Consider the following 27,675-nt stretch of genomic DNA (forward strand, 5'->3'; position numbering starts at 1 on the left):
ATGTCGTATCGTCCCGGAAACACCGCACAAGGAAGCACATTCCACAGCTTTGTAGTACGTGGAAGAAAGCTCCTTGAAAACCGCACTGTGGAGGACCGCCACACATCCAGATGGTGAGGATGATATCCTAACTTGTGGTGTGTCGTGCGAAGGTGGAATTCGGCGGCAGGAACCAGGTTAAACAGCTCTTCGGAACACTCCCCGTGATAAATGCGGTAGAAGACACACAATGAAGCGACTTCTCTACGCAACGCCAAGTGATCCAGCCGTTCACAAAGCACTGGGTCCCCCACAATTCGGGCTGCTCTACGTTGCAAACGGTCAAATGGATCAAGCTGATACTGGGGTGCGCCAGACCAGAGATGACAGCAATACTCCATGTGTGGCCGGACCTACGCTTTGTAGAGCGCTGAGTTCAACTGAGTTGCGAGACCTGGTTTTTTATATGTTATATTTCTGATGACATTAAATATTAATAAATATGGGTCAACAAGGCTTAATAACTTTTCCCTTTCAAAATCTTTGACTTTCACTTGAATTTTGAAAATGAAGGAATGAACTATCTGGAATACAAATACTTACATAATGTGTGTCATCTTCTTCACTATAAGCTAACTTCACAAGACCGTACGATCCCTGTAACATTAAAAAATATTGATATTATTAATACTAGGCATGGACAACAATAGACAGATTTCGCAATTCTCATCTGTGTACACATCTATATATTTCGAATAAAACTTTAACCCAGCAATAAAATTCTACTAATATTATAAACGTTAAGTTTTCAAGAATGTATGGATGTATGTTTGTTACCACATTGGGTGCTGAAACACAACAGCTGTGGATTATCGACCAACGAAGTGGTACGTTGCTTACACAAACGTTGTGTTTACGAAACAATCGAGGCATTTGAGCGTCTTAACTCACACAGTGCGTTGTGTGGAATAGCGAGGTCGTTATATAGCATGTCACAAATTGCTCAACGCGATATTTTGCAGTTTAGATAACATTAACATTTGAGATTTTTAACCCTGTATGAAGTGAATTCACGCATATTACAGCGTACTAGGAAAATAAATAATAACTAAGAAATTTCAATTGCGAAAATGTATAAGTGAAAATATGTTTATCTACACCCATGCTTTTAATCCTCTATTAAAGATTCTGAAACAGTTAGATTATTCCCAACATTAAAACACCCAATGTTCTAATAACCATTACATCATCCAAACGAGTGTTGTAATGTTGTACTGAATTTCATAACAACACTCCTATTTTTTTTCAATCCCTTCATGCTCAAAGAGTTTTAACAGACAGCTCCTATTGCTCGATGCGTGGTATCTGTATGAATTTCAAAAAAGAACATTATCGATTACGCGCGTTCCACACTACCAGAACGTCGCGCGCCGTAAAAAAAAAAGTAGGTTATTCGAATCCCCGCCATTTTTCATATGGATATTTTTATTGCTTTGTTTACAAAAAATGAGCGATTCGTTTTAAACGCTGCAAAAGAACATAATATTCAAGTGAATTTGAATTATTGAACTATACAATATGTAAATTACTACTAAAATAAACAATAATTCTTTCATTAATACTTAGTTTATTTGTATATAATCAGTAATGGATGATAGTAGGCTACTACTAGTACTGGCTGTTTAAATGTTAGCAGTAAGCTAACTGTTTCAGAATCTTTTAGAGGATTCATATTATGGGTGTAGATAAAGTCTTGTATGCAACTGTTGATAATTAGGTATTAAAACACTCATGTGATGCTATTATCACAGTCGGCTTCGCCTCGTGAGATAAATCCACATTCGTGTTTTAATACCCCTTATTACACAACAGTTGCATAAATAACTATTATCTTAAACAGTCCTACAAAAAAGCCCACGACAGCACAATAAATAATATATCTTTTATGTGTAAGCCGTTATCGACAATCTAGTGAACTATAAAATACAAATAAGTAAATTGATAATTCATTTTTATACACATTTTATAGTTCCAAATTGATTCGTATATCAAAATAAACACTTTTCTCGCTTCTTTTATTTAAAATAGATAAACTTTGCCTTTCACGCTACACCATTCGGACAAATATCTTTAATAATTACGACGATGTCTAACCGAGTGCGCGATACTATGGTGCGGTCCGGCGGCGGGCGACGTATGAAATGGACTTAATTCTAATTTGCAAAATTAACAATAGATCGGGACGACATAATATATATATATAAGCTATATGTTATCACGCTAGATGCAGGCATAATATGTATTTTTATACGTGTGTGTATTATAACGTCGCGGGCAGCAGCTAGTAATTTCTAATGCCAACTCATGTATTTTGATGAATCTACTTTAGAGTTCGCACAAAAACACGCATTTGAGTTGTGGTGGCCGACAATGACATAACGCCTCAATTCCAATGGTAATACCGGTCCGGTTACCGTATTTTACTAGCTGACCCGATAGACGCTGTTCTGTCAGTAGAAAAAATGTAATAAATGTAAGTATTCAAGAATAATGTAGTTTAATAACCATCGGAAAGGAATGATTTTATAGTGTGTAGTAAAAAATGAAAAAGGATTAATATGTATATTATTTGTGTAAACAGCTTTAACATTACCGCTTTAGAATTGCCAATTTTTAAAGTATCAAAATGGATATAGTATGTGATCCTTAAGAGATAGACACACGCCATACACCAATTCCACTATACATTGGTTATATCTCAAAGGGTTTAGGCAGCGTTTTTGTTGAAAGTTCCCCGACGGCTTGTTTATTCCGACAAATCTCATTAATATTTGCAAAGATAAATATAAAATAATATACAAAAACCTTCGTTGAGAATCACACTATCCTTTGGTGAAAACAGCATAAAATTCGGTGGAGTAGTTTTTGAGTTTATCGCGAATAGACAGACGGATGAGAAGGAGAACTTTGTTTTATAATATTATGTAGTAATGTTATTATTTATGAATCTTTAAGAGCAATAGTTCAATAAGAACTGAGTTACTTAGAGTTTTATATCATATGTTTTTTTTAAACTATTCATTCTATAAACTGTCATTATGTCCATCAAATCAAATCAAAATCACTTTATTCATGTAGGTCAAGTAAATGACACTAATGAAAGTTTTTTTTTAACATTTACAGCTTTACCGTTTTGCACATCATTACAATAACATTAAATGGAAAGGATGCAATAAAAATACTCAAAAACGTCAAATGAATGCCTTACACGAGTAAGAATTTTGTTTAAATATTATAACATATAAAACCGCGATCACCTAGAATCTCAAGATGTTGATTCATTTATGTTACAATAACGCTTACAACACAAACTTTTTAAAGCAAATCTTTTGAATTTCGCAAGACGAGAACTTTTCAAGAACTCAATTTTCTGGGAACAAAATACTCACCAACCTAACTTGGCCAATTAGTTAGCAGGACAAGTTTATATTTGCTCCACTGAATATTCATTTATGTGCCAACGTAGATACATTATACAGGGTGTAATCATTAAGTGTGAACAGGTGAGTATTCCGTAAGTATTACAAATATCAAAGAACTCTAAACTGATATCGAAATTACGTTACCTAAACACTAAAATGACATCAATAACTTTTTAAAAATCAAACAAGAAGTATCCAAAATATTGATATTAAACACTCCCATACATTTGTACTTACTTTAAAAGGTTATTTTAGCTTAGTTCTGAAATAGATGGATTTTTGTTATTACCCTAACAAGATATAAAACTTTTATCTTTTAATTAAATCATATTTATTTCTTAGTTAGTACAAAATTTTGTATTGACAATGGCCTTTCTACTAATATCGTATAAATGTATGGGAGTGCTTAATATCTAAATTTTGGATACTTCTTGTTTGATTCTTAAAAATTTATTGATGTCATTTCACTGTTTAGGTAACGTACTTTTGATATCAGTCAAAAGTTTTTTGATATTGGTAATAGTTACGGAATAATCGTCTGTGCACTGCTAGAATAAATCTTTATTTAATTCTTATTGAGTGCCTTAGTACAAAGTTTCTGTAGTGATTTTATCTTCAAAAATGATGAATGCACATTTTCATCCCCACTCGGGTCGAAATAACAAGTATCTATGTTTGTTCTAGTCTATTTCATCAATATCGGTTAAGTGGCTTAGGTGTAAAAGCGTAACAAACAAACTTACATTCACATTTATAATATTAGTAGGGATTTGTTAATGTGTCTTAAAAAAACACATAAGTTGAAGTAGGATTACATTACGTCATAAAAAAATTTGATTTTTTTTTGTAACAGAACTTATGCCCCGACTAATAAATGATTAGGTATTTTTAAAGTGATACTTTTAAACTATAACGAAATTATAGAAACATCAATTCCACATTGTGTACCTGTCCAATAGGTTCCAGCAATCGGTACTGGTTGAGCTGCACGTATCCTGGTGCCTGGGCCAAGGAAACCCTCCTGGACTCCCTGGGAGCACGCCGGGCCCTAGGCGAGCCCTGGTTGCATTCCGCCGACTTGGCCGCGTGGGACCGGAGCAGCGCTGATCTGTCTCCACCGCCATACGCTGACAATCTGGAAAGAGGCGTTACTAGTAAGCAAATATTTACGTAGTATTTGATATAAATATCAGAGAATGTTCATAAAATGAAAACTACTGGGCCAAACTATGTAAAATTGCCAACCAATGGTCCCATAATAGGCATCTATTCTGCATCGAACTAAAGAAGAATTACGTAAATCGGATCATAAATCTCAGAGTAATCGGTGTACAAACATAAAAAAAAATACCAATCGAATTGAGAACCTCCTCCATGTACATAACATTGGAAAGCATAAGCCCTAGAGAAGTGAGAGGAAAATTATAAACTTGCATGATGGTAATTGAAATTTCAAATTCAAATTCAAATATTTTTATTCAACATAGGATTTAAAATCACTTATTGAACGTCAAAATCTACCATTCAAAAGAGACTGCCTCAGACCTGAGAAGAATGGGCGCAAGAAACTCAGCGGGCTTTTTTTTTTAATATAAAATATGGATTACAATGTAATATCGTACAATAAACATTTATAATTAAAGAGCCTGAGGGTGTTCGCTTTATTCCCAGTCCGTGGTGTCATTAAGAAAATCGTTTATGCTATAATAACCTTTCCCACACAAACGTTTTTTAACAATTCTTTTAAATTTCGTAACACATTTGTTTTGTACATTTTCTGGGATCATATTGTAGAAGTATATACATCGCCCAACAAAAGACTTACTAACTCGACCCAACCGAGTAATAGGCATAACAAGTTTATGTTTGTTCCTCGTGTTAACATTATGAATGTCACAGTTTCTAGATAATTCCTCAATGTGCTTATGAACATATAAAACATTATCAAAAATGTATTGAGAAGCAACAGTCAAAATCTTTATTTCTTTAAATTTTTCTCTTAATGATTCTTTAGGACCTAGGTTATAAATCGCGCGAATAGCCCTCTTCTGCAGCACAAAGATAGTATTAATATCGGCCGCACTGCCCCATAACAATATACCATAGGACATAATACTATGAAAATAACTAAAGTATACTAATCTCGCCGTATCTATGTCAGTTAACCGTCTAATTTTCTTAACCGCATATGCTGCAGAACTAAGCCTATTCGCCAATCCTTCAATATGCGCCCGGATACGATTTAATTGACGCACAACTGCAAAAGCGTCTTCCTAGAAACTAGAAAGCGAGTTACTCATATAATGACAATTTTAAGCCCTGTTTACGACACTACATGTTTCCCGTCCAGTGGAAAATCCCACAGATTGTCATGATATTCAACACAGGAAAATCTTCCAGCTTATACACACAAACATATCGAATACTGCTGAAGAGGATACCTAAGTACATATTCTAAGTCATTCCGCTGCATCAATATGGCTTTCGAGAGAAGCATGGCACAACTAAACATATCCGTTGAGTAGCTGACATAATAAGTCACACTTTAGAATACAAAGAGTTCTGTTCTACCGTATTTCTCGACATAAGACAGGCCTTTGATAAAGTGAATAAAGAAGACTCAAACAGATGCTTCCTCACTCTTTCTTTCTGAAGTCAGAAATGAGTGCGAAAACCTTCATAAGAAATTCATTGAGTTGAAATTCTTTACTTCTAAAAATTAAATATTGGGAAATTTTATATAGTGAAATATTCTCAATCAAATATGTATTAAAGTACAAGTGAAAATTTCAATGGAATCAGAATTTAACAAAGTAAATAGTAGCAATTTGCCATTAATTGACGCTGTTATGCGTGGCGGAGTTTTCGCAACAAATAGTAGGTTTTTGTTCATCGAAATCCCGCAATTTAAAAGTTTGATGTGAGCGCACAAGTCGTATCTTCGGTTTTATTAAGTCACTCTGCGATTTCTTATAGTTTATTACTGTTCAATATCATTATAATATGACATTAAGGCTGTGTTGCATCATTTTAGCTGTATAAGGTTTAAGTTAAATTTAACGTTAACAATAACGCTGACTTTAATATAGACTGCCGAATGTGTTGTACCATCGTATTTCTTGTTAAAGTTAAAGTTAAGTTGCGCACCCTCGGGCATTTCAGGAACACCATACGGGCTACAAACTACTGAACGTCCTGCGTTCTGTAACCGGCTTCTGTGAAAGCTATACCCGTCGCCCTGTGCCCTACCACTACAGGGAAGTGCCAATGCGTCCATGTGAACCAAATTGAGAGCGGACCTCGGATAAGAGTATAAGAAGAAGGATAAGAATTCCATAAAGACCCTTTTTCGTGTGATGTTGAAATAAAATAAATTATTGATTTGATAGACCTCTTTTATTTTGAACGAACCACACTTACATAGTCGACACTACGTAACAAATGAGAGAGAGAATTATGAAGTCAATTTCAAATATTTATTTGAAACTTTTGACAGGTCGCTAGTTAGTTATTTAACATTAACAATAGCTTTAACCGGCGAGGATTAGACGGTTACGGTTAACAGTTAAAGTTATGGAGTATTTAAAAATTGTCAAATGGTGCAAAACATATTTTGCTTAATCGGTACTTTAACATGTTTGTTATTGCTAAAGTTATTTGGTGCAGCCTAGCTTAAGTGTGAATATAACAAGCGATACAAATACGAGTATAGTGTTGTTGTTTTTTTTAGTATGTTAATAGTTATTAGTACCAAGTAGGGAGTGAAAATACCTGCGGAACATAATATGTTTGTATCCTGAATTCTGTTGGCCTGACACGTAACAATATCAATAATAGTTTTTTCATTTTCATACTCGGAAAGTAAAAGCTGGAAAATGCTCCGTAGAGAGGGAAAAACTCATACAAATTACTTCCCACGCAAGTGCCGGAATAAACTTTGAAAATAGAACTGCTGTCAGCTATGAAGAGTTTTATGTAAAAAAAACTAATCAAAAGAAATGCCATGTGACTTTTTAAACAGCCAATGTGAACTTAGCGCAAACTTCTTTGAGCGGAATAAGCCGCAACAATTACGCCGTAAGTTCCATATTTGAAATTTAAAAAGTCGACATAAATTAGCGGGCTATTAGTCTATGCTTAGATAAACAACTAGTTTTATTTTCCTCATATTCGAAATGAAAAGTAGACTGTTTAACTCGGGTAAAAGTATCAATCCCTACTCGGACTATAGCTCACCTCGCTGCGCTCGGGCGTCTAAATACCTCGGGAATTGATTCTTTCGACCCTCGGTTAACAATCTACTATTTTATGATAATTAGACGAGCAGGACGTTCAGTAATTGATACACCGTGCCCATTACAATTCAATTCCACTCAGGATTCTTGATAACCCAAAAAATTCTGAGCGGCACTAAAATTGCGCTCGTCACCTTGAGACATATAATGTTTAGTCTCATTTTCCCAGTGTTTTCACTAGTTACGGCACTCTTCAGACCGAAACACAATAATGCTTACACATTACTGCTTTATGGCAGAATAGGCGCCGTTGTGGTACCCATAATCTAGCTGGCAATCTGTGCAAAGGAACCTCCTATTTATCAATAATAACCTGCTTTTCCGTATATCAAAATGACAACCCGAAACGTAAACTTGAATTCAAAATTCAAATACAAGAATTTTTATTCAAAATAGGATGTGACATCACTTATTGCAAGTCAAAAACTACCATGCAAAAAAGAATGCCTCAGACTTGAGAAGAGTGGGCGCAACAAACTCAGCAGGCTTTTTTTCATCAAAAAATATGTTTAAAAAGTAATATTGTACAACTAAAATTTGCCGCCTGAGGGCGGTCGCTCCATTCTCAATCTGTGGCATCATTAAGAAAGTCAATTATGTTATAGTAACCTTTACCACACAAACGTTTTTTAACAATTCTTTTGAATATCGTAATATTTTTGTTTTGTACATTTTCTGGGATCTTGTTGTAAAAGCAATCGCCCCACAAAAGATTTACTAACTCGACTTAGCCGAGTAGCAAAGTGCAAACAAATAGTTGTCTGGCATTAGTATTAAGGAGACAATGACGCTCTAACGATCTTATTACAATAGAGTTAGTAGAAAAGTGAATCACCTGTCACCTTCCGTCTGTTGCCAGCGTCTACTGATGGGATCCCGTTTGGCATCTCCCACCACGTCCACAGCAGAGTGTCTGCAACAAGTGATTCACCACCATAAATACATAGAACTGGCTATGCTATATCATCGATTCAAAGTTAAAATTGTATGCTTCAAAAAACGTTTGTTTAGCAAATTATATATTTATATCTATAAATTATTATTTCCAAAAATCTATTTAAATTAATTTTATTCATTAATTCTTTTAATATAAATTGACAAAAAAAATGTAGTCAGACAGTATTCAGTCTATCTCCGACTTGAGATAAAAATCGTAACTATCGTTGACTTTTCTGTCCCAATAAACTTATCGACGGTAACTAACCTTATCCGTACACGCTGTCTGTCCATGTACGTAATATGTAACGTATCGCTTACCAGTGATAGAAGTTTGTATGGAAATTGCAATTCCCAATATAAGGCGATAAGAATGACTTATCGGGTATATTGGGACAGCTTCGTATTATTGACAGCTAATTACTGACAGTAGAAGGTAGTAATTTATCTCTATCTGTAGATAGTATATTGGGAATCACTATTTAGAGCAATGCACGCATGCTAACACAAACAGACATACAAATCGCAAGTGTAAGACGTAGCTTGTCACGCACACTAAAGTAATAAACCTGGCCTGTCATCGGTTGTCTAGCAGCATCAGGTTCTATCTAGAAGTATATAAATTATCTACGACCCAGAGACTTCCTACAAGACACTAGTAGTTAGTGGAAAATAGGGATGAGACCTATATCGAATTGTATTGCTTAAGGACTTTAATAATGAAGACATGAGGTTAGAGTAAAAGATATTATCAGTTCGATAACTTGTATAGTTCAAGTTATCTAGTGAATTAATATTTATTATTCAAACAAAACAAATCTAATAACTATATTTGCATTACTATGATTACATAAAATTAAAACTATTACGTGGAAGCGTACCAAGAATACTGGCAGCATTTCCGCGTTAGCTAGGCTGATCCTTTGACCGAAACTGCTTCCAGCGCTTGGGTTTCCTTATTAATCCACGAAGATTACTATCTTCTCTATATTGAACATTCGCCGCATCTCTGGTGTCTCGACACCAAACTGCACAAAGATATAAGACTCACTGAGACCAACATATTTGCGACGCTTGCTGTCTTCGGCAGTTGAAGCACCAACCCCAGCACCAACAGACGGAACTTGGACAAGAGAAGGAGCCAGAGTATCGACGCAAGTCGCACACTAGTGAAATTATATTCATTTCTATCCTGTTTACGAATAAAGATATAAACTTCCATACAATAATGATTTTTAACAGTCAATAATATAGAAAATACCTTTGATATATACTCGTAAATATTATACTGGAGCGAATTTCTATCACAACAGAGCCGAAATAAGACTGTATAGGTAAAGTTTGCAGTGAACTACTCGTAAGTAACACACTTGAAACAGGTCGATAAAGTGCATCTCCGTATGTGCAACGATATAACATATTTTCTCTGGAGAACAGCTGGAAATATTTACAAAGAATAACCAGGAGGTAACGCAGTATATCTTAATTTAGACTATTTTGTTGGACGGTAAATTCTCCTGTTTCTTATAAAGAGTCTGTAGCATAATAAATTCAAACGCGGTAACGAACCAGCATTACAAACGCACAGGTTCAATTAGCAAAGTCAATTTTAATAAGGCGAGGTGTCCTCCTTGAAGTCATGTATCACGCGGGGGTCAGAGAATATTAGCATTGCAACACATTTGTGTTGAAACATATGCTGAGTGGGGCTACTTTTAGCACCACACGTTTTTATATTTTTAAGCTGTTTCATTTTTGTTATTTGTGTTTGTGTGTGTATAAATAAATGTTTTTCTTTCTTTCTTTCAATTATCTTTCTTTTTACTAAATAAACCCCTGAAGTTAAAGAAGCTAAAAGTTAAAGAGTAAAGAGAACTTTAAATGGCTTTCACTTACTGCCAATCTTTGTCTTTAAACAAAAGATTCCATAAATAAGTAACTTTTTTTATTAAAATAAGGGACCATCTGCGCAAGACGTTCAGCTGATGGTAATTGATACACCCTGCCAATTGCAGTGCAATGCCGCTCAGGATTCTTGAACAGATGTTACGTCTCATTTGTTCAGTAATTTCACTAGCTAAGAACTTTTATGCTTACACGTAACTGTTTCACGGCAGAAATAGGCGCCGTTGTGGTACCCATATTCTAGATGGCCTCCAGTGCAAAAAAGCCACTGGTAAAATATAACAAAATATAATAATAATATAATTATGGGGTTTCCATGGAGCTGGGTGAATAGCATCTATAATTTACACCAATAGGCTCAATTGAGCTTCGGCTCCTGGACTACGTATATATCTCGGTAACTCAGTCACGAGCCGTGATACATATCTTCTTCTAACAGTCACTAAACGCAATATACATATAGAGATGTAATGTAGTGATTAATATTTTTATTCCTTAAAGAATTTGACACAAAAAAGTTCATAGAAAAATCATAAATTGCTATTGCTAATTTTTGGATGAATATTTTAAATGCAAGATTGCACCGCACGTATTTTAACAAAAATTTATGAAGTTCCATTATATTACTCCTAGATAATTTATACGTATAGATAGAGTCTCTTGCTGTTAAAAAACCGATAAAAATAGACCAGGAATATTAGTTTAGTGTGAGTGACAAGCTACGTCTTACACTGGCGATTTGTATAACATTGCGTTAGTGTGCGTGCATTGCTCAAAATAGAGGTTAGTTCTAAGCTCAATTTTTTCGACATTTTTACAGCTGTCATTGTCTGTCTAGACGTATAAATGATCTAAGATATTATTAATAAGATATTATTATTATTACTATTAATATTAAGGTATTCTAATACCACATACGGTGCATAGATTTAGAATATGCTATCTCTATGATGCGGTGTCTGTTCCGTCATTTCGGAGTGATTGATTAGGGTTTGAAACTGAACTTTCCAACATAGATACTGTTCTGTTTACCTGATTTATTTGTCAAATATACTAGTGTTCACGTATATCACCACATATTATTAAACAAAGTCCCCTATCACATCTGTCTGTCTGTCTATTCGCGATAAACTCAAAAACTACTGCACTGATTTTCATGCGGTTTCCACTAATGGATAGCGTGGTTCTCGAGGAAGGCTTAAGTTTATAATTTGTTAAGTCTTTGTTTACATATTTGTATACATTAACGATCTTTGTTGGAGGTGTCGGAAAAAAGGTGTCGGGGAGCTTTCAACTAAAACTCTGCTTAAACACTTTGAGATACAACAAAGTAATGTATGGTGGATTTGTGTATCTTATGTAGGACTGTAGAAAAGTCCACGATGGTATCTGTCTATCTCTTAAGGATAGCATCCTATATCAATTTTAAAACTTTAAAAAATTGTCACTAATAAAGCGGTACTATAAAAGCTGTTTACACAAATACAATGTTAATCCTTATCATTCCGGATGGCTTTAGACTACATTATTTCCGAATTCTTACATAATTTTTTTTCTATTCACAGAAAAGCGTCTGTCGGGCCAGATAGTCTTAGTTATATAAAGATTTATCTATAAATAACTAAGACTATCTTTAGTAAATTAACTATTACAACAATTTGTGATACAACTAGTAGAACTCATAAAATACAATGTAAATGATAGTTATAAATAATACAACAAGGAAAATGAGATATAAACTGACATCGTAGCCTTAAAAACCATACAATTAAACCATTTAATAAAGGAGTTTTATTAGATAGTTGATTTTGAAGCAAATCAGATGCCCAATTAAAAAGTTCAATGCTTGTTGCAAACAGCATGTAACAATTTCCACATGCCCAAAGTTACATCATTAAAAAATAAACAGCGTAAGGTAACTTGTAATTTTTTGAAAGACTAACCGACTTCAAAAAAGGAGGAGCTTCTCAATTCGTCGGTATTTTTTTATGTTTGTTACCTCAAAACTTTCGACTGGGTGAACCGATTTTGATAATTCTTTTTTTATTTGAAAGCTTGTTATAACAGCGATTCCAAAAATAGTACTAATCGTAACTAGAATTAGATTGTATAAAAATACGCAATTATTTTTATACTTTTTAGTGCACATTATATCTATTGTTTTGGAATAGTGTTTTTGAAGGCGGTTGTTTTTTTCTTAAAATTTTTATTAAATAGAGCGCAAAAAAATGTTTCTTGCGACGCTTCTTCTTTCTCAGAGCACCATATTTTGTTTCAGAAGCGGTGGTTGCGTTAGAAATGACATCGAAAAGAATTCTAAAGGATTCAATTGGTAAGTGTAATCTCCGTGTTATAAGTTATACCACATCTATACCAGTCTTGATATAAAAGTGTTTGGATTAACTATCTCATAAAATACTCCTAATACTGGCAATAAATATTGTTACAACTTAAAAACAACTACTTTTGAATTTTTTGAATTCAAATTTTCTTTAGCATCGTTGTGATTTGAAAGTTGATGAAACGAAAAAGCGAGACAGTAAAAAGAAACGGACACATAAATTCATAAGTTTTTTAACGTGAGAAAAAATGAGGTAGGAAGTGTTATATACATATTATACGGTGTTTTGGTAGCAGGCGATCATAGTTAAAGAAGAGATTCTCTTATATATGGCGCGGGTCTTAATGTATTCTGACGTCATGCGCATGACGTTTTACTACATAGACAGCAGGAGAACATAAATATTGTAGCGGTGATAGTAATGTCTTTCATAGCCGTTGAAATAATGTGTAATCCTAGCAACATGTACCAGGACTTCATATGCAGCTTAGAGATTCTGACATGTGGACTTCACGCTTTTTTTACAGAAAAGACAACAACCCTAAGTGGCATTAGGTTTAGAATTTTTATGGCCAGAATGATGTGTGAGTGGTCTGACTTCACAATTCCTTAAACTAAAAAAAAAAATGCGTGTGTACAAAGTACACATATCAGAAGTGAAACCTGCATTGTGCATGAATCTTAAAACTTCATATGAAGTCCTTGTACATGTTGCTAGGATGACACATGATATCAACCGCTATGAAAGACATTACTAAGACCGCTACCATATTTATATTCTCCTGGTGTCTATGCAGTTATAAGTCGTGCGTATGACATAAGTATAATAAGGTATACCTACTCGTGTCATACATAAAAATGAAATAGTATGCATATTTCTGTCTCATTCTTTGCCGGCTCATCCTACACATTTTTGTATTTGTGTCTCTGTCTGTGTTTGAAATCACAACGATTCTAAAGAAGTTTTACTTCAAAAACTGTTTCATTATTTAGCAAGACATACAATTTTCGCAACGAAAAATTTCAATCATGCATCACTATATGATTAAAATTTTCGTATTTATAGCCGCGTCTTCGAGCTGAGAATCTCTCTCTATCTTAGCTGGCTCTTAAAATTTAATTCCACATGCTCTTACCTCTCCCAACACTCATATTTCACGGAGCCAATGTGCTCGTAGCGTTGCTGAGGTCGTGTCGGGGCCTCGTCTATCTTATATTACACCACTTTAATATTTATTGGTCGCTGCGATCCGATACTCGTAAACATAAAGCTGGAAGTGTATTAAACCAGGCGTTCACAAGTTATAGGTGATTCCTTGTGTATCAGTTTGATAAGCAATCTTTTCTTTGTTACCTCGCTCAACTGATGGCAGGCCAGCTCGAATATAGCTTTATTAAAGCTTTATTTATCTCAAAAAGAATTATAAATTTACCGTAGATAATTAATACATCTAGATAGAGTCTTTTGCTGTTAAACAACCGATAATAACAGGCCAGGCTTACTACTTTAGTGTGGATGACAAGCTACGTCTTACACTCGCGATTTATACGACATTTTGTGTTAGTGGACGTGAATTTCTCAAAATAGAGGTAAGTTCTAGGTACAATTTTTTTCGACGTTTTCACAGCTGTAATAGTCTATATATAGGCGGTAACTGCATTAGTATTCGTATGTACAATAAGGTCAGTTATGTTCTACGCTTAGTACAAATATCTACATGATAAAGAGGCTTTATTACTAAAATTAATTACTATTTTAATAATGTTTATTTAGTTTACGACTTATAGTTTAATAGTTTATGCGAATCCGTTGGAAAATTAGGTCGTACGATCAGGTATATATATACATATACATAGCAACATTTACGTACAAAAATTTAACATATACTAAAATACTTCATTAAATTATTTGATAAATATCCAATTAACAATTAACTTATATTAATTAGTTCATTAGTGTTTCTGTCTCTGCATAATTGAAGTCTTGCAACAACTTCGTTAATTCTTTTTTACACTTCCACTAAGACAGAGGATTAATGTATATCAATACTTTCAATGATATACAATTAGATATACAAGTGCTACACGATCATTTTCAAAGTAAAATGACCAAAAGTGGTACCAAACAATCTCATGCAAAGAGACCAAAGTTGTATAGCAATTATTTTCATAATTTTTCTAACAATATTACGCGTCATGGATTTCATCTTTGAACATGGAATTTTAATTTAAAGTATAAAAGTATGCGTATTAATTTACCCCCTCTACATGACGTCCACACTTTCAAACTTTCAGTTTCAATTTGCAACGCGACCTTCTGGTCGCTAGTATTTTTCACAAAATGTAAATTGAGGTGTTTGTTTAATATCATTTTTAGGACAAACAGTTGTCTAACTATTAACTGCCTTATTCATAATAAAATGCTGATCGAAGGTATAAACATACCTGAGTTAATACGTGTTTTTTTAGCCTATCGAAGCTTCGATAAAATTCCTTATTCATAATCATAAACCTCCGATAACTAATACGTGTCTATAGTTCGGAATGTTGCCATTTCATACAAAAACATTATTTTAACTGATTTAACGTGGATCTATCTATGGAAACAGTCATCTTTTCCATTTCAATCAATTTTCTTGTCAGTTGTTAAAAGTCAATGTCGAAATATGTTCAAATTTCCATATTAAGGTTTTGAGTAGCGAGCCTAATGTGTAGGTTCTATTCTATTCTATTCTTCCTACTGTGGTTTCTGTGGAAGATACCACAGATTTGCCAATATCACGTAAAAGTAGACTACCAAGCTTTGTGAGTATGTGTGTACTAAGCTTAACGGTAATTTATTATCGGTGTTAAGATTACACATATTGTGTAGATTAATACATTCAAACTTATAACAGCTATGAACTGACTGACATCGAAAAACAAACGTGAAAATATTACGAGATATCTGATTGACATCGCCCAAGAGTGCTTTCTTTCTTTGCTCTCAGAACATATTATTTCCTTTGGCCTTAAATGTACAGTAAATTATACAAATAAAATAGGGGTTCTATAGATAAGATTAAGCGCAGTTGTAAAATGTAATATTCGAATGGTTAAAAGTTTTAAATTAGGATGATACAGAAAAACTTATTAAACAAATCAATTACTTAAATTATCATACCAACGTTATGAATTTTCTTTTCTTACTTAGCACACACACCCAAACACACATACGCGTGCAAATTCTTTTTTTTATTATTTTGTATAAATGTAGGGGAAGAGACTGGACCTCACACAGGGAATCCCAGTGTAAAATCCAGAATACTTGTAAAATAAAAGTTACTAACGAGTAACGATATACCAATTTATACATTCTAACAGATATTATGTAACAACTATGTAACTAATATGGTAATATAACAATAAAATTATCTTATCTTATGTCTTTTTATACTAAGGGCTTAAAATAGGTTGATGAATTTTACTAGAGACAAATTTGATTTTAGTTGCGATCTTAATAAGTATGTAACCAGAATTCGTTTCGACATTTCATGATGAAGAACCATTTCTAGCCATATTTATAGCTGAATTAATTATTTTAGGCGTGCTTGAAGTAATCTCACTAATGCATGAAGGATGCTTTTCTACGGCAAATTATCAAAGAAACTGAATAAAAAGTAAAAATAATATAACGGAAATGATTAGTGACACTTTTACCCAATATAAAAGACAAACTCATATGAAGTCGCTATTATCGTAGACGCACAGAACACAGACGTGGACTTTGCGACAAGTGGAGAAAAAAAATGGATGCTCTGGAGATCTGGTGCTGACGAAGAATGCTGGGAATTATTTCTACATTTTCGAAGAACTTGGCATAAAATAACGCTTTTCGGTGTTAGTAGAGAGTCGCATACCATCTCGTCGATATATAACATATACATCGAGCGCCTTGTCGTGCAGGGCAAAGTGGAGGGCACCAGAGGGCAAGGAAGGTCGCCCATGCGATGGATCGACCAAGTTAAGTCTGCTTTGGGCGGCATTGAACGAGTATACCAGGCTGACAGACAACAGGGAAAAGTGGCGAATGCTCGTGAGAGAATCACATCTGCCCTAAAAACTGGGTCCCGAAATCTCGATCGATTGCCAATTCCGTGGCCATCTGGAGGGCAAAGCCAAATTGGTTTCGAAGAAGCTGGGGGTCATTAATAGAGCACGGCAATGCTTCAAGCCGGCCCACATTCTAGCAGTCTACAAAGAGCAGGTCCGGCCACGCATGGAGTATTGCTGTCATCTCTGGTCTGGCGCACCCCAGTATCTGCTCGATCCATTTGACCGCGTGCAACGCAGAGCAGCTCGAATTGTAGGGGACCCAGTGCTCTGTGAACGGCTGGATCACTTGGCGTTGCGTAAAGACGTCGCTTCATTGTATGTCTTCTACCGCATTTATCACGGGGAGTGTTCCGAAGAGCTGTTTAATCTCTAATTCATAGTTTAACCTGATTCCTGCCGCCGAATTCCACCTTCGCACGACACGCCACAAATTAGGATATCATCCCCACCAACTGGATGTGTGGCTGTCCTCCACAGTGCGGTTTTCAAGGAGCTTTCTTTAACGTACTACTAAGCTGTGGAATGAGATTCCTTGTGCGGTGTTTCCGGGACGATACGACATGGCTACCTTCAAAAAAAGCGCGTACACCTTCCTTAAAAGCCGGCAACGCTCTTGTGATTCCTGGGGTGTTGCAAGAGAATGTGGGCGGCGGTGATCACTTAACACCAGGTGACCCGTACGCTCGTTTGTCCTTCTATTCCATAAAAATGTCACTTCGTCACTTCGACCGCTCCGCCAAGAGTGAACCGCTCCGCGAAGAAGAAGAAGAAGAATTATCGAAGAAAACTTGTTAGAGTTCCCTAAAGAAGAAGTGTAGCTTTAAACAATCGTACCATGGTGAGTAATATTGAGAAAAGAATGCAGATTATTACGAATAACAGGAAAAAAATTCCTACGTTATTCCGTAATTCAACATAGCAGGCTACTTATTCACTGAAAGGTTACGGTACAATTAACAACTTACCACCAAGAAAATTTTCTTGCCTTCTAATAATGTGTATCACAAAAAAGACGGCAATGGTGCACATAAAATATATAAGCTGTAACCTTGTTCACAAATTAGTTGAAGCTAGCGTCAAAGCTCACTTCGTACAGAGGCGGACTCACTGCTTCAGGGGCCCAATATAATTGTAAATATATTGTAAGTTGAACGAAAACCACATAAATATATTCTGTGATAATCACAATCATATTTTTTTATGAAACTAAGGGACGAGACGAGCAGGACTTCAGCGGATGGTAATTGATATGCCCTGCTCATTACAATGCAGTGCGGTTTTTCAAACATCCTGAGCGGATTCTTGAAAAATTCTGAGTGGCACTACAATTGCGCTCGCCACCTTGGGACGTAATTAATGCTAGGAGCAAATAAAAAAAATCCAAATGTTTTGAGTTTTCGTTAGTGTCAATTCGACACGTGTTTCGCCTCTACACGAGGCATTCTCAGGACATGTTGACTCGCCAAAATCTGGCACGAGACTGCAAAGTAGTAACGCCTGCTTCAATATTTTTTAAATAAAAACAAGTGATGCCTACTGCATGGGAATGCCAAGTTAGTGAGTCTTTTAGGATAGGATCCTAGAAAATGTACAAGTATTTCGTAATAAAGATAAATATTTTGTGTTATAACGGTTACTAGTATTGTTAGTTAGTTAATAATTCAGATCCTTCAGGATTTCGGGTGAAAGCTTTTCCCCTTGAAATGGGAGGTAATTCGTCGGTGATTGGAGTTCAGTTTGTAGACTTTACTTTGGGTTTTTCAGTGGCGATGTGGTTTTTCATCAACAACGTTTATTCTTTACGTAACCCTATTAAAAAATAAAGAATAATAATTGTAGAGGTTAATAGCATTGTACTCGGTTGGCAGTAGTAGTTAATAATACCACAGAGTGAATATACTTACGTAAGTAATATAAATGTGTTTGCACGAGACAGAATGGAATTAAGACTGGGGCGCATGCCACCAGGAAATGAATGTAATTTAAAAAAAAAATAATTAAATAAAACGGAAAGGCTCGTTGTGTTTATTGCGTCCGTTCTTCTCCTGTCTGAGGAATATCTTTTGCGAATAGGTGTTTCACGTTTATAAGTTGATTTAAAAACATATTAAATTTGAAAAACAAAATTTTTATGAACGATGCGGGACTCGAACCCACGACCTCCGGCGTTCCGTGCCGGTGCTCTAACCAACTGAGCTAACCGAGTCCCGCATCGTTCATAAAATTTTGTTTTTCAAATTTTATTTGTGTATTAATCCTAGAAGTGAGGGTTATCACTTTAAAAACAAAACAAATTGTTCTTATATATAGTTAATGTGTATATAGGCTATAAGAAGGTTGTGGTAGGTGGATCATTAGTTTTTTGATTAAGTATAACATCCAAGTCCGTACCTGGATGGCCCTCAATGGGTAGCTGGTCCGTCACAACGGATACAATTATAGCGGGGGAACACCCCACGTACTACGCCCTGTACTGTTTCGTTTTATTTTGAGACCTACTCGCACACATACCACCTTACACGTAGGTCACACTAAAAGATTTGCGTAACTTAAAAAAACAACATCTTATAACCAAACTATTATGATTATTGCTTTTCAAAATACTCTCCATTTTAAGCAAATTTTCATGCGATCGAACCATTTTTTAAAACAGGAGGACCACAGATCTGAAGGCATGTTTTCTACGTGCTGATTGAACGCTTCTGAATTGGTAATAGAAACCTCTTATCAAATCTTTGATTTTGGGAAAAATACAGAAATCACAGGGTGCTAGGTCGGGGCTATGAGCATGGGTGACGAGTTGTACTGTTTTTTAAATGTTTCTTTACTACGATAAGGGATGAGACGGGCAGGATGTCAGCTGATGATACACAAATAAAATTTGAAAAACAACAATTTATGAACGATGCGAGACTCGAACCCACGACCTCTGGCGTTCCGTGCCAGTGCTCTAACCAACTGAGCTAACCGTTCGAGTGACGTATCGTCGTAAAATCTTGTATGCTTTGTTCAACTCTCGGGTTGTGACTTCATCTACAGGATCTACTTTTACAGTTGATAACTTGCTCAACCCCAATATTTGCATATTAGGAAATTGACTTGAGATGTCGCTCTTGTAAATCTAAACAATTTGTTATGTTTTAAAATTTCTACGAATTCTACAGGGAAATTGTTGGATTTTATTTTTAGGTTTGTCGAAAGTGTGGCAAAGCTAGGTCAGCAACGTTTTAAATTAATTATGAATGAGAGCAACTCACAGCGACAACGATACTACACAGCCGAGAAAGAGAATTAAATAAGTCTCCAATGATGCCTGGGGATTGTAGAGTTTCGTGAAACGGTTAGCCATTCAACGTGAATAAATTGTAATTTGTAAATCGATATATGAGTTATGAATTTGTTGATTACATTATATTGTAGTATAGTACATAATATATTTATTCAAACAAAGCAAATTTTATAACTATATAATACTATTATTATATTAGATTAAAACTATCATTACGGGGATGCGTTCCAAGAATACTGGCAGCATTACCACGTTGGAAAGCTAGGCTGATCCGATGATCGAAATAGCTGCCAGTGCTTGGGTTGCCAGTAGCCTTATTTAGGCGAGAAGATAGTACTTTGTACATTCTCCGCGCGTCTGGGCCCCACGGGCCAAGTGTCTCGACACCAAACAGTACAAAGATGCAAGATTCACTGAGAGATTCACTCTATCTTCGATGCGAATCTTGCTGTCTTCAGCAGTCGAAGCAGCAGCCCCAGCACCAACTGATGTAACTTGGATATGAGAAGGAGCCAGAGTGTCGACGCAAGTCGCGTCCCACACTAGCGTCCTTCCCCGTGCCCAAGCCACCAGGGTCATTCCATCGAAACGCTTGCCCTGCGGCGGGTATTATTTTTGTATAGTAGATTATATAGGGGATAACGTTGCCTTGCCAACCATCGTCCTTATTTTACGATTCTTTGAAAAAAGAATTAGCTGAAAAGGTTCAGGCGTTCTCAAATATTGCGACTAGTTTTATTACATTCATTATTCATGCATAGATTAAGTATATTAGTATTTCACAAGAATCTCAGATAAAGTTGTGGACCAGATTGAGAAATGTATAATATTTACAAACAAAACATAATCAGCCTGAAACAACGGCTGTAGTAAACATGTGACACGAGAAAAAAGCTCCCAGAAAGCGGGTCGCACTTCCCCACCGCCCGCAACGACCCACCTACACTCGCCGCTCGCTCGGAAAATTGAAATTTTAAAACATACCAATAAGCCACATGTTTTAACGTTGTTTTATGTGTCATATGTACTCATATGGATAACATCTTTTAATTAGTTCTAGAAACTTCATTGTATTCATTATGCTTTTTGAAGTGAAAATTTCTTTAGCATAGTTGTGATTTGAAAGTCGATGAAACAAAAAAGCGAGACAGTAAAAAGAGACAGGACACATAAATTCATGATATTTAACGTGGGAGAAAATGAGAATGGAAGCATTATATAGTATTTTGGTACCAGGCGATCATAGGTGAAGAAGAGATTGTCTAATGTTGACAAATAACAATAAGTCATGAATTATCGGGCTGTCATGTTGTATATATGCTAAAAAAATTTTAACTCTTTGATAATACCAGTGACGTACCCTTGCCGATAGGTATTAGATCAACTTACGGCCACTTTATATTCGTTCTTTAATGATAGGTTATTTTGAATCTAGATTTTAATACCATCTGTCATAGGTTCTGAATAAATATGTAAATCTTAACTCCTGATGGTAAGTGTACGCCCTCCTTTACAATGCAGCGATTCAGGATTCAAGACTCCAGAGTATTATTTTCACTTTCTGAGCAGTACCGTAATAGCGATCGTCATCTTCAAATATAAGCTGTAAAAGACTTATTTCTCAAGTTCTCAGGCTGAGATCTATAGAGCGTACTTAGAATTTTCTCAGACTTTACTTACCTAAAACTTAGCTGAGTGTGAAAAAACGCGAACTTGTATTTTGCATTGCGTTGTCAAATTTAAGCTCAGTATTATATCAGCTGTTAAATGATAATGAAAACGAATTCACAGATTATGCTACATACACATCAATAGATCTCCGCCTAAGTGGCAGAGAAGCCCAATAACTTTTAACTTATAGCCAGTTTGGTAACTTACGCTATAAGTTAAAAGCTACTTGTGGTTATGGTGATCATTTGACCGGAAACTTGTACAAAGAAGCCTCTCCCTGGTAATAAATAACATACGTTATTTATATGTATGTGTAATTAACCAGTTCTTGGTTTCCTTATGTTTGCTCCACATATATATGCATAAAGGATAACAAACGGTGGTCAATCATCATCCGTATTATGTAAACTGCTTTTGATCCAATCTATTCTACTAATCAAATATAAATAAATACTAATCTAACTTATGTAACTTTACACAAGTTATTTTACAAAAACTTAAATTTGGGTAAAAAATTGTATTTTAAAGGTTTACATTACATTACATATTATTTACATATATTAGCGAACACAATTCACATTCATATATGCACTCACACACACATACACATCGTCACACACACGCCCACACCTTATTAGTGTTATGTACATACCTAGTTAATGATTATAGATCTTCTGACTCAGGTTTTGTCACCTTAAAGAAGGTCATAACTAATTATTTCATATAATACTTTTGGTACTAATAAATGAAGGAAGAAAAGCCTTTTTGCAAAAAGAGTAAAACGAAGTACAAACTATCAATACAGCTCTTTTAAGAAAACAAGATATGGTTAGAGTTTCTACTAAAACAAGCATATTTTATATATTGGTACTAATTGACTAAGTATGTTTGAAATCGACGTAAAATTAATTTGATTTGAATCAAATTGAGTACATTAAAGATTTGATATAATCAAGAAACAATAGCAATAGCTAAGATATCATTGAAATATGACCACAGAGATAATGGACAGCTGTCTTGCACTGTGGTAATAAATTTACACATAATCAAACAATGGTTTTAATTTAAGTACGTAATTAAGTACGTTCAAAAAAATCGTCACCTTTTTGCTATTAATATTGCTTTTCATTATTATAATACTAGAAATAAGGGATTGCTTGTAACTAATTCTAGTAGGCTTCATAAGATACATAATAGCTTTAAGGGTAAATGTATACACTTAAATTCAAATGTTTTATTAAAAAACGGCTCTGCCGTAAATCCTATTACTCCACAGCTGAATATCCAAGTGAACGGACAGCCTGGGACTAGATTATGATTATTTTATAGCAATAGATTCCTATTACTGGACAGTACAATATTGTATATTTTATTAAAAAGAGCTCAAAAACCAATGCTGGGAGAGGTTCTGGCGCCGTTTCTTCTCTCTCAAAGCGCCATTTGTTTCCAAAGCGGTAGTAGGATTAGAAACGTCATCAAAAATATTGGTAAAGGAATCAACTTTTTGAACATAAATGCCTTTCATTCCTTTTTATTAATGAGATTGGCATCTTTTTGCAAACACAAAACATTGCATCATTAATTTCAGTTCTATAAATTGTAAACAAGTTACGTCTCAATCGTACGTGAACAGCATGTAGAAACGCGCATGCTTCTTATAAATATATAAAGAAACGACTGTAGGTAGTTTGAAGATTGAAACATTTGCAGATATTCTGTTACATATCTAACGATCTTTTGGAGTTTTTCACGTTAATATTCTCATATTTTTATTTAAACAGGATTTTTTAATCACTAATTGGGAGTGAGTAGAAAATATTTGCCTCAGACCCGATAAGAACGGGCCCAGGAAATTCAATCCTATTAATATTATAAATGTGAAAGTTTGTATGTCTGGATCTATGTTTGAACTTCTTTAACGCAAAAACTACTGATTGGATTTTGATGAAACTTTACAATAATATAGCTTACACACCAGAATAACACATAGGCTATTTATTATTTACAAAACTATCGCGTGATTTATACTTTATATTGCAAAACAACGTTTGCCGGGTCAGCTTGTGGAAAATTAATTTCGATACAATCAAATTTTAATAAACCTGGCGGCGGTCGCTGCATTCCCAATCTGACATCTGTATTATCACTATGAAAGTAATTCAAGTTATAAAATAGAGTTAAGTGACATTTACAACATAAATTTTTGAACAATATTTGGGATGGCGTTGTAAAAGCATGTACATCGCCCCACAAAAGACTTGGATAAAAAACTCTACTTAGCCAACTAGTAGGCATAACAAGTTTTATTTTACAGCAATCTTTTATATTGTAACAATGTAAGCAAATAGTATTTTCTATGATTAACGCGAGTGTTAAAATTAAAACTTGATGTGGCGGGTTAACTAAAATACTAATAAAAATGTAACTTTACGCAAAAATCTAATGAAAGAACTCTTAAGTTCTTATTCATAATAGTCCGCTTACTTAAAGCATTGCTAATTCTCACTCTGTCTTCTTCTATTGACCTAAGTCAGAATGAGAAAAAACACTCTTAAGCGGCTGTTTAAAGTTAGCGGATCAATATGAATAAGGGGGATACAATTACACGCGTTTTAATCCTTTAAAAGTGTTTTATTTAAATGTAAGCAAATTTAAATATAATTCATGAGGTGAGCAGTGTTTTTTTATTTGTTGCTAAGCTTGATAAACCTAGATTTACGATTGCTCTGAGGATGCAAAAAGGTCCAAATAATGTCAAGGCTTTTAAATGAGAATTCATATAAAGGTCAATCTTATATCTTTAAACGAGCAATTCTTGTATATATATATATAATCTGAATCTCGGAAACGGCTCCAACGATTTTCATAAAATTAAGTATGCATGGGATTTCGGGGGTGATAAATCGATCTAGCTAGGTTTCAATTTAAAAAAAATGGTTTTATCCATGTTTGAATGAGAAACAGCTACAATAACATTAGAATACAAAGGTAAATTTCGCCACTATATACAAGACTATTATAGCTCAGATGGGACATTGGGTGATCCGGAAAGCAGAAGACCCCGGTTCGAATCCAGATGGTCTATTAGTTTTTTTTTGTTCAAGTTTTGTACATTCTTAAAAATCCGAGCAAGGTTCGGTCATCCGGATATTATTTTTAAAATTAGAAAAAAACTAGCTCATTTTAATAGCTCATCTGATCTACCTAGAGTGCTATTGCTATCTATGTATATAAATAAAATTGGAGTGTCTGTTTGTATTATTGAAATAATCGTTTTTTACTACATGTATATGAAATACATATGTACGGTACGGTACATACACCAAAATAACATTTTTTTTAAACTTTTGTCTGTCGGTCTGTCTGTTTGTTCCGGCTAATCTCTGAAATGGCTGGACCGATTTTACCGGGACTTTATTGGAAGGTAACTGATGTAATAAGGAGTAACTTAAGCTACGTTTATTTTAGAAAAAATCTTTTATTTTAGAAACATAAAGAAATGTTGCACTGTCCAAGAAACAGTACAACTCTAAACATAATTTATATAGCAAAACAACGGTTGCCGGGTCAGTTAGTATTATAATATATAAATCCAGTATCCTGATGTTTGTTTCCATTGAACTCCTCAAGAAATGAACGGATTTTAATGAGGATTGCTTCATAGAGTCCAACTCGAGATGAAGGATAGTTTTTATTTCGATTTGGGACCTATAATTATTATTACTTCCACTATTTGTTAGGTATGGACATATTTTCCATGAGAGAATTTATTGACGCACAGTTTGACAGTTCTGCTAGATAGACTATGACAGCTGTGAAAACTTCAAAAAAGATTGAGTTCAGAACTAACCTCTATTTTGAGCAATTCGCGCACACTAACACAAAGTGTTATACAAATCGCGAGTGTAAGACGTAGCTTGTCACGCACACTTAACTAATATTCCTGACCTGTTTTTATCGGTTGTTTAACAACAAGTGAATCTATCTAGACGTATTTATTATCTTAGGGGGAAATGTGCGTCAGTTGCACACGTGAATACGACTCAAACCCGCGACCCTTTGTAGCGGGGTATCAAGCTCTGCGTCATATTTACTGTACGCTGCGTCTACTTCATTCGTTTGATCTGAGAGAAATACTCGCTGAGAAGGAGTCTTGCTGGAACATCAAAGCGATCTTATGTAAATTGAAGAATAATTAATGAATATTAAGCGGAGCGATGAATAGCTGCGAGCGACTGATATATTAACCGCTTGATGGATCATAATCTCATACAGGAGTCATATCTTATTTATACCTCATATAAGATATACTTCCAGATAGAGCCTCTTCCACCTAGACAACAGACGAAAACAGGCCAGGTTTACTACTTTAGTGTGCGTGAAAAGTCTTACACTCGCGATTTGTATGTGACTTTGTGTTACTGTGCGTGCAATGCACAAAATAAAGGCTAAATGTCACCCTCAATTTTTTCGACGTTTTCACAGCTGTCACAGTCTATTTAGATGTATAAATGATCTAAGGTATACAGGTTGGTTTTTTTGAGAAGGGTGGTAATGGCCAAGTCGGAAAAACGAGACAGAGGAAAGTCGTGAAAGGAGTCATGCCCTCGATTTATAAGAAACCAATATCTGCATATTAAGTTTTTTAAAATTTCTTGAATTTTTGACGGAAACAACCCGAATGATTTTTCAAAAAAATTACATCCTGCATGGGCCAACGGACTCTGTTGCTGATAATGTTCATTCTTTGAAAAGATATGTATTTCGAACAGGTCCCGGGTTCAATGTAAGCATATATCTGATGAATATAAGTGTTTGTTTCCGAATCACCAATGTTTATATGTATTTATGTATATTTAACTAAGTATATTGTATTAAATATGCACCCATAGTACAGGCTATGTCTAGTTTGGGGCAAGATAATTTGCGTAAAAGTGTGTCAATATTATTATTAATATATTTTGATTGATTTTATAATATGGTAGTCTATGGTGGTGATCTATAGCTATATATATAGGTATAGTATAGCCCAAGAATAAGTACAGAGATTACCAGAGCCAGTATCTAAGTGTGTGTTGATTCAATTTAGCGATCTTTGAACACAGCCATGAGCCGAAGGCATTTAGTCATATGAGCAACGTAATAAAATATTATATATATGAGTTCCCGAAGGCTTCGCTTGAAATTGAGTTAATTTATCAAGTAGGCTGCGTCGTCGACTTGTAATGCAGTTATAGACACTTCATAAGAGATTATTTCTACACCCGTTACAAGAATACAGGAAGTGTATTGAATAATTTTGAGGCAGTATTTATTTAGGGGTTTGTAAGTTATTAATAGCTTTTCAGTGTTTTATTACATAAAAGGAGAAATGTGCTAAAAAGGTGTCTAAGGTTATGGTAGGCCTAGTAAAAAACGTTTTAATACAAAACATACTAACTTCAAATACTAACATATAAATAAACCTAATTATTCATCATCATACGGAAGACGTTCACTGCTGGAAGGCCTCCTCCAAAGATCTCCACGACGATCAGTCCTGCGCTGCCCTCATCCAACGTATTCCGGCATCTTGCCCAGAACGGTCGCCATTCGAGGACTTTACTGCCCAGCGGCCATATATCCGTCAAATTTACCAGTGGGAGGCTCCTTTGCACAGGAAGCCGACTAGATTATGGGTAC

General features: G+C 34.9%; 1 protein-coding gene across 3 annotated transcripts in view; it reads right to left on the reverse strand.

Annotated features, from left to right (window-relative positions):
* The window catches only part of LOC126975745 (calcium/calmodulin-dependent protein kinase kinase 1), a 238,813-nt gene that overhangs the window by 23,516 nt on the left and 187,622 nt on the right, over positions 1-27,675 (reverse strand). For 2 of the 3 annotated variants that reach the window (XM_050823758.1, XM_050823759.1), the window contains 3 exons: positions 8,592-8,669; positions 4,410-4,596; positions 583-636 (listed from right to left, as the gene is read on the reverse strand). In XM_050823758.1, coding sequence (XP_050679715.1) covers positions 583-636; positions 4,410-4,596; positions 8,592-8,669 — 319 coding nt within the window. The remainder of the gene's footprint in view (positions 1-582; positions 637-4,409; positions 4,597-8,591; positions 8,670-27,675) is intronic. The other variant, XM_050823760.1, reaches the window with a different exon arrangement.

The sequence above is a fragment of the Leptidea sinapis genome, chromosome 37 (assembly GCF_905404315.1).
Source record: "Leptidea sinapis chromosome 37, ilLepSina1.1, whole genome shotgun sequence".
Taxonomy (NCBI): Eukaryota; Metazoa; Arthropoda; class Insecta; order Lepidoptera; family Pieridae; genus Leptidea; species Leptidea sinapis.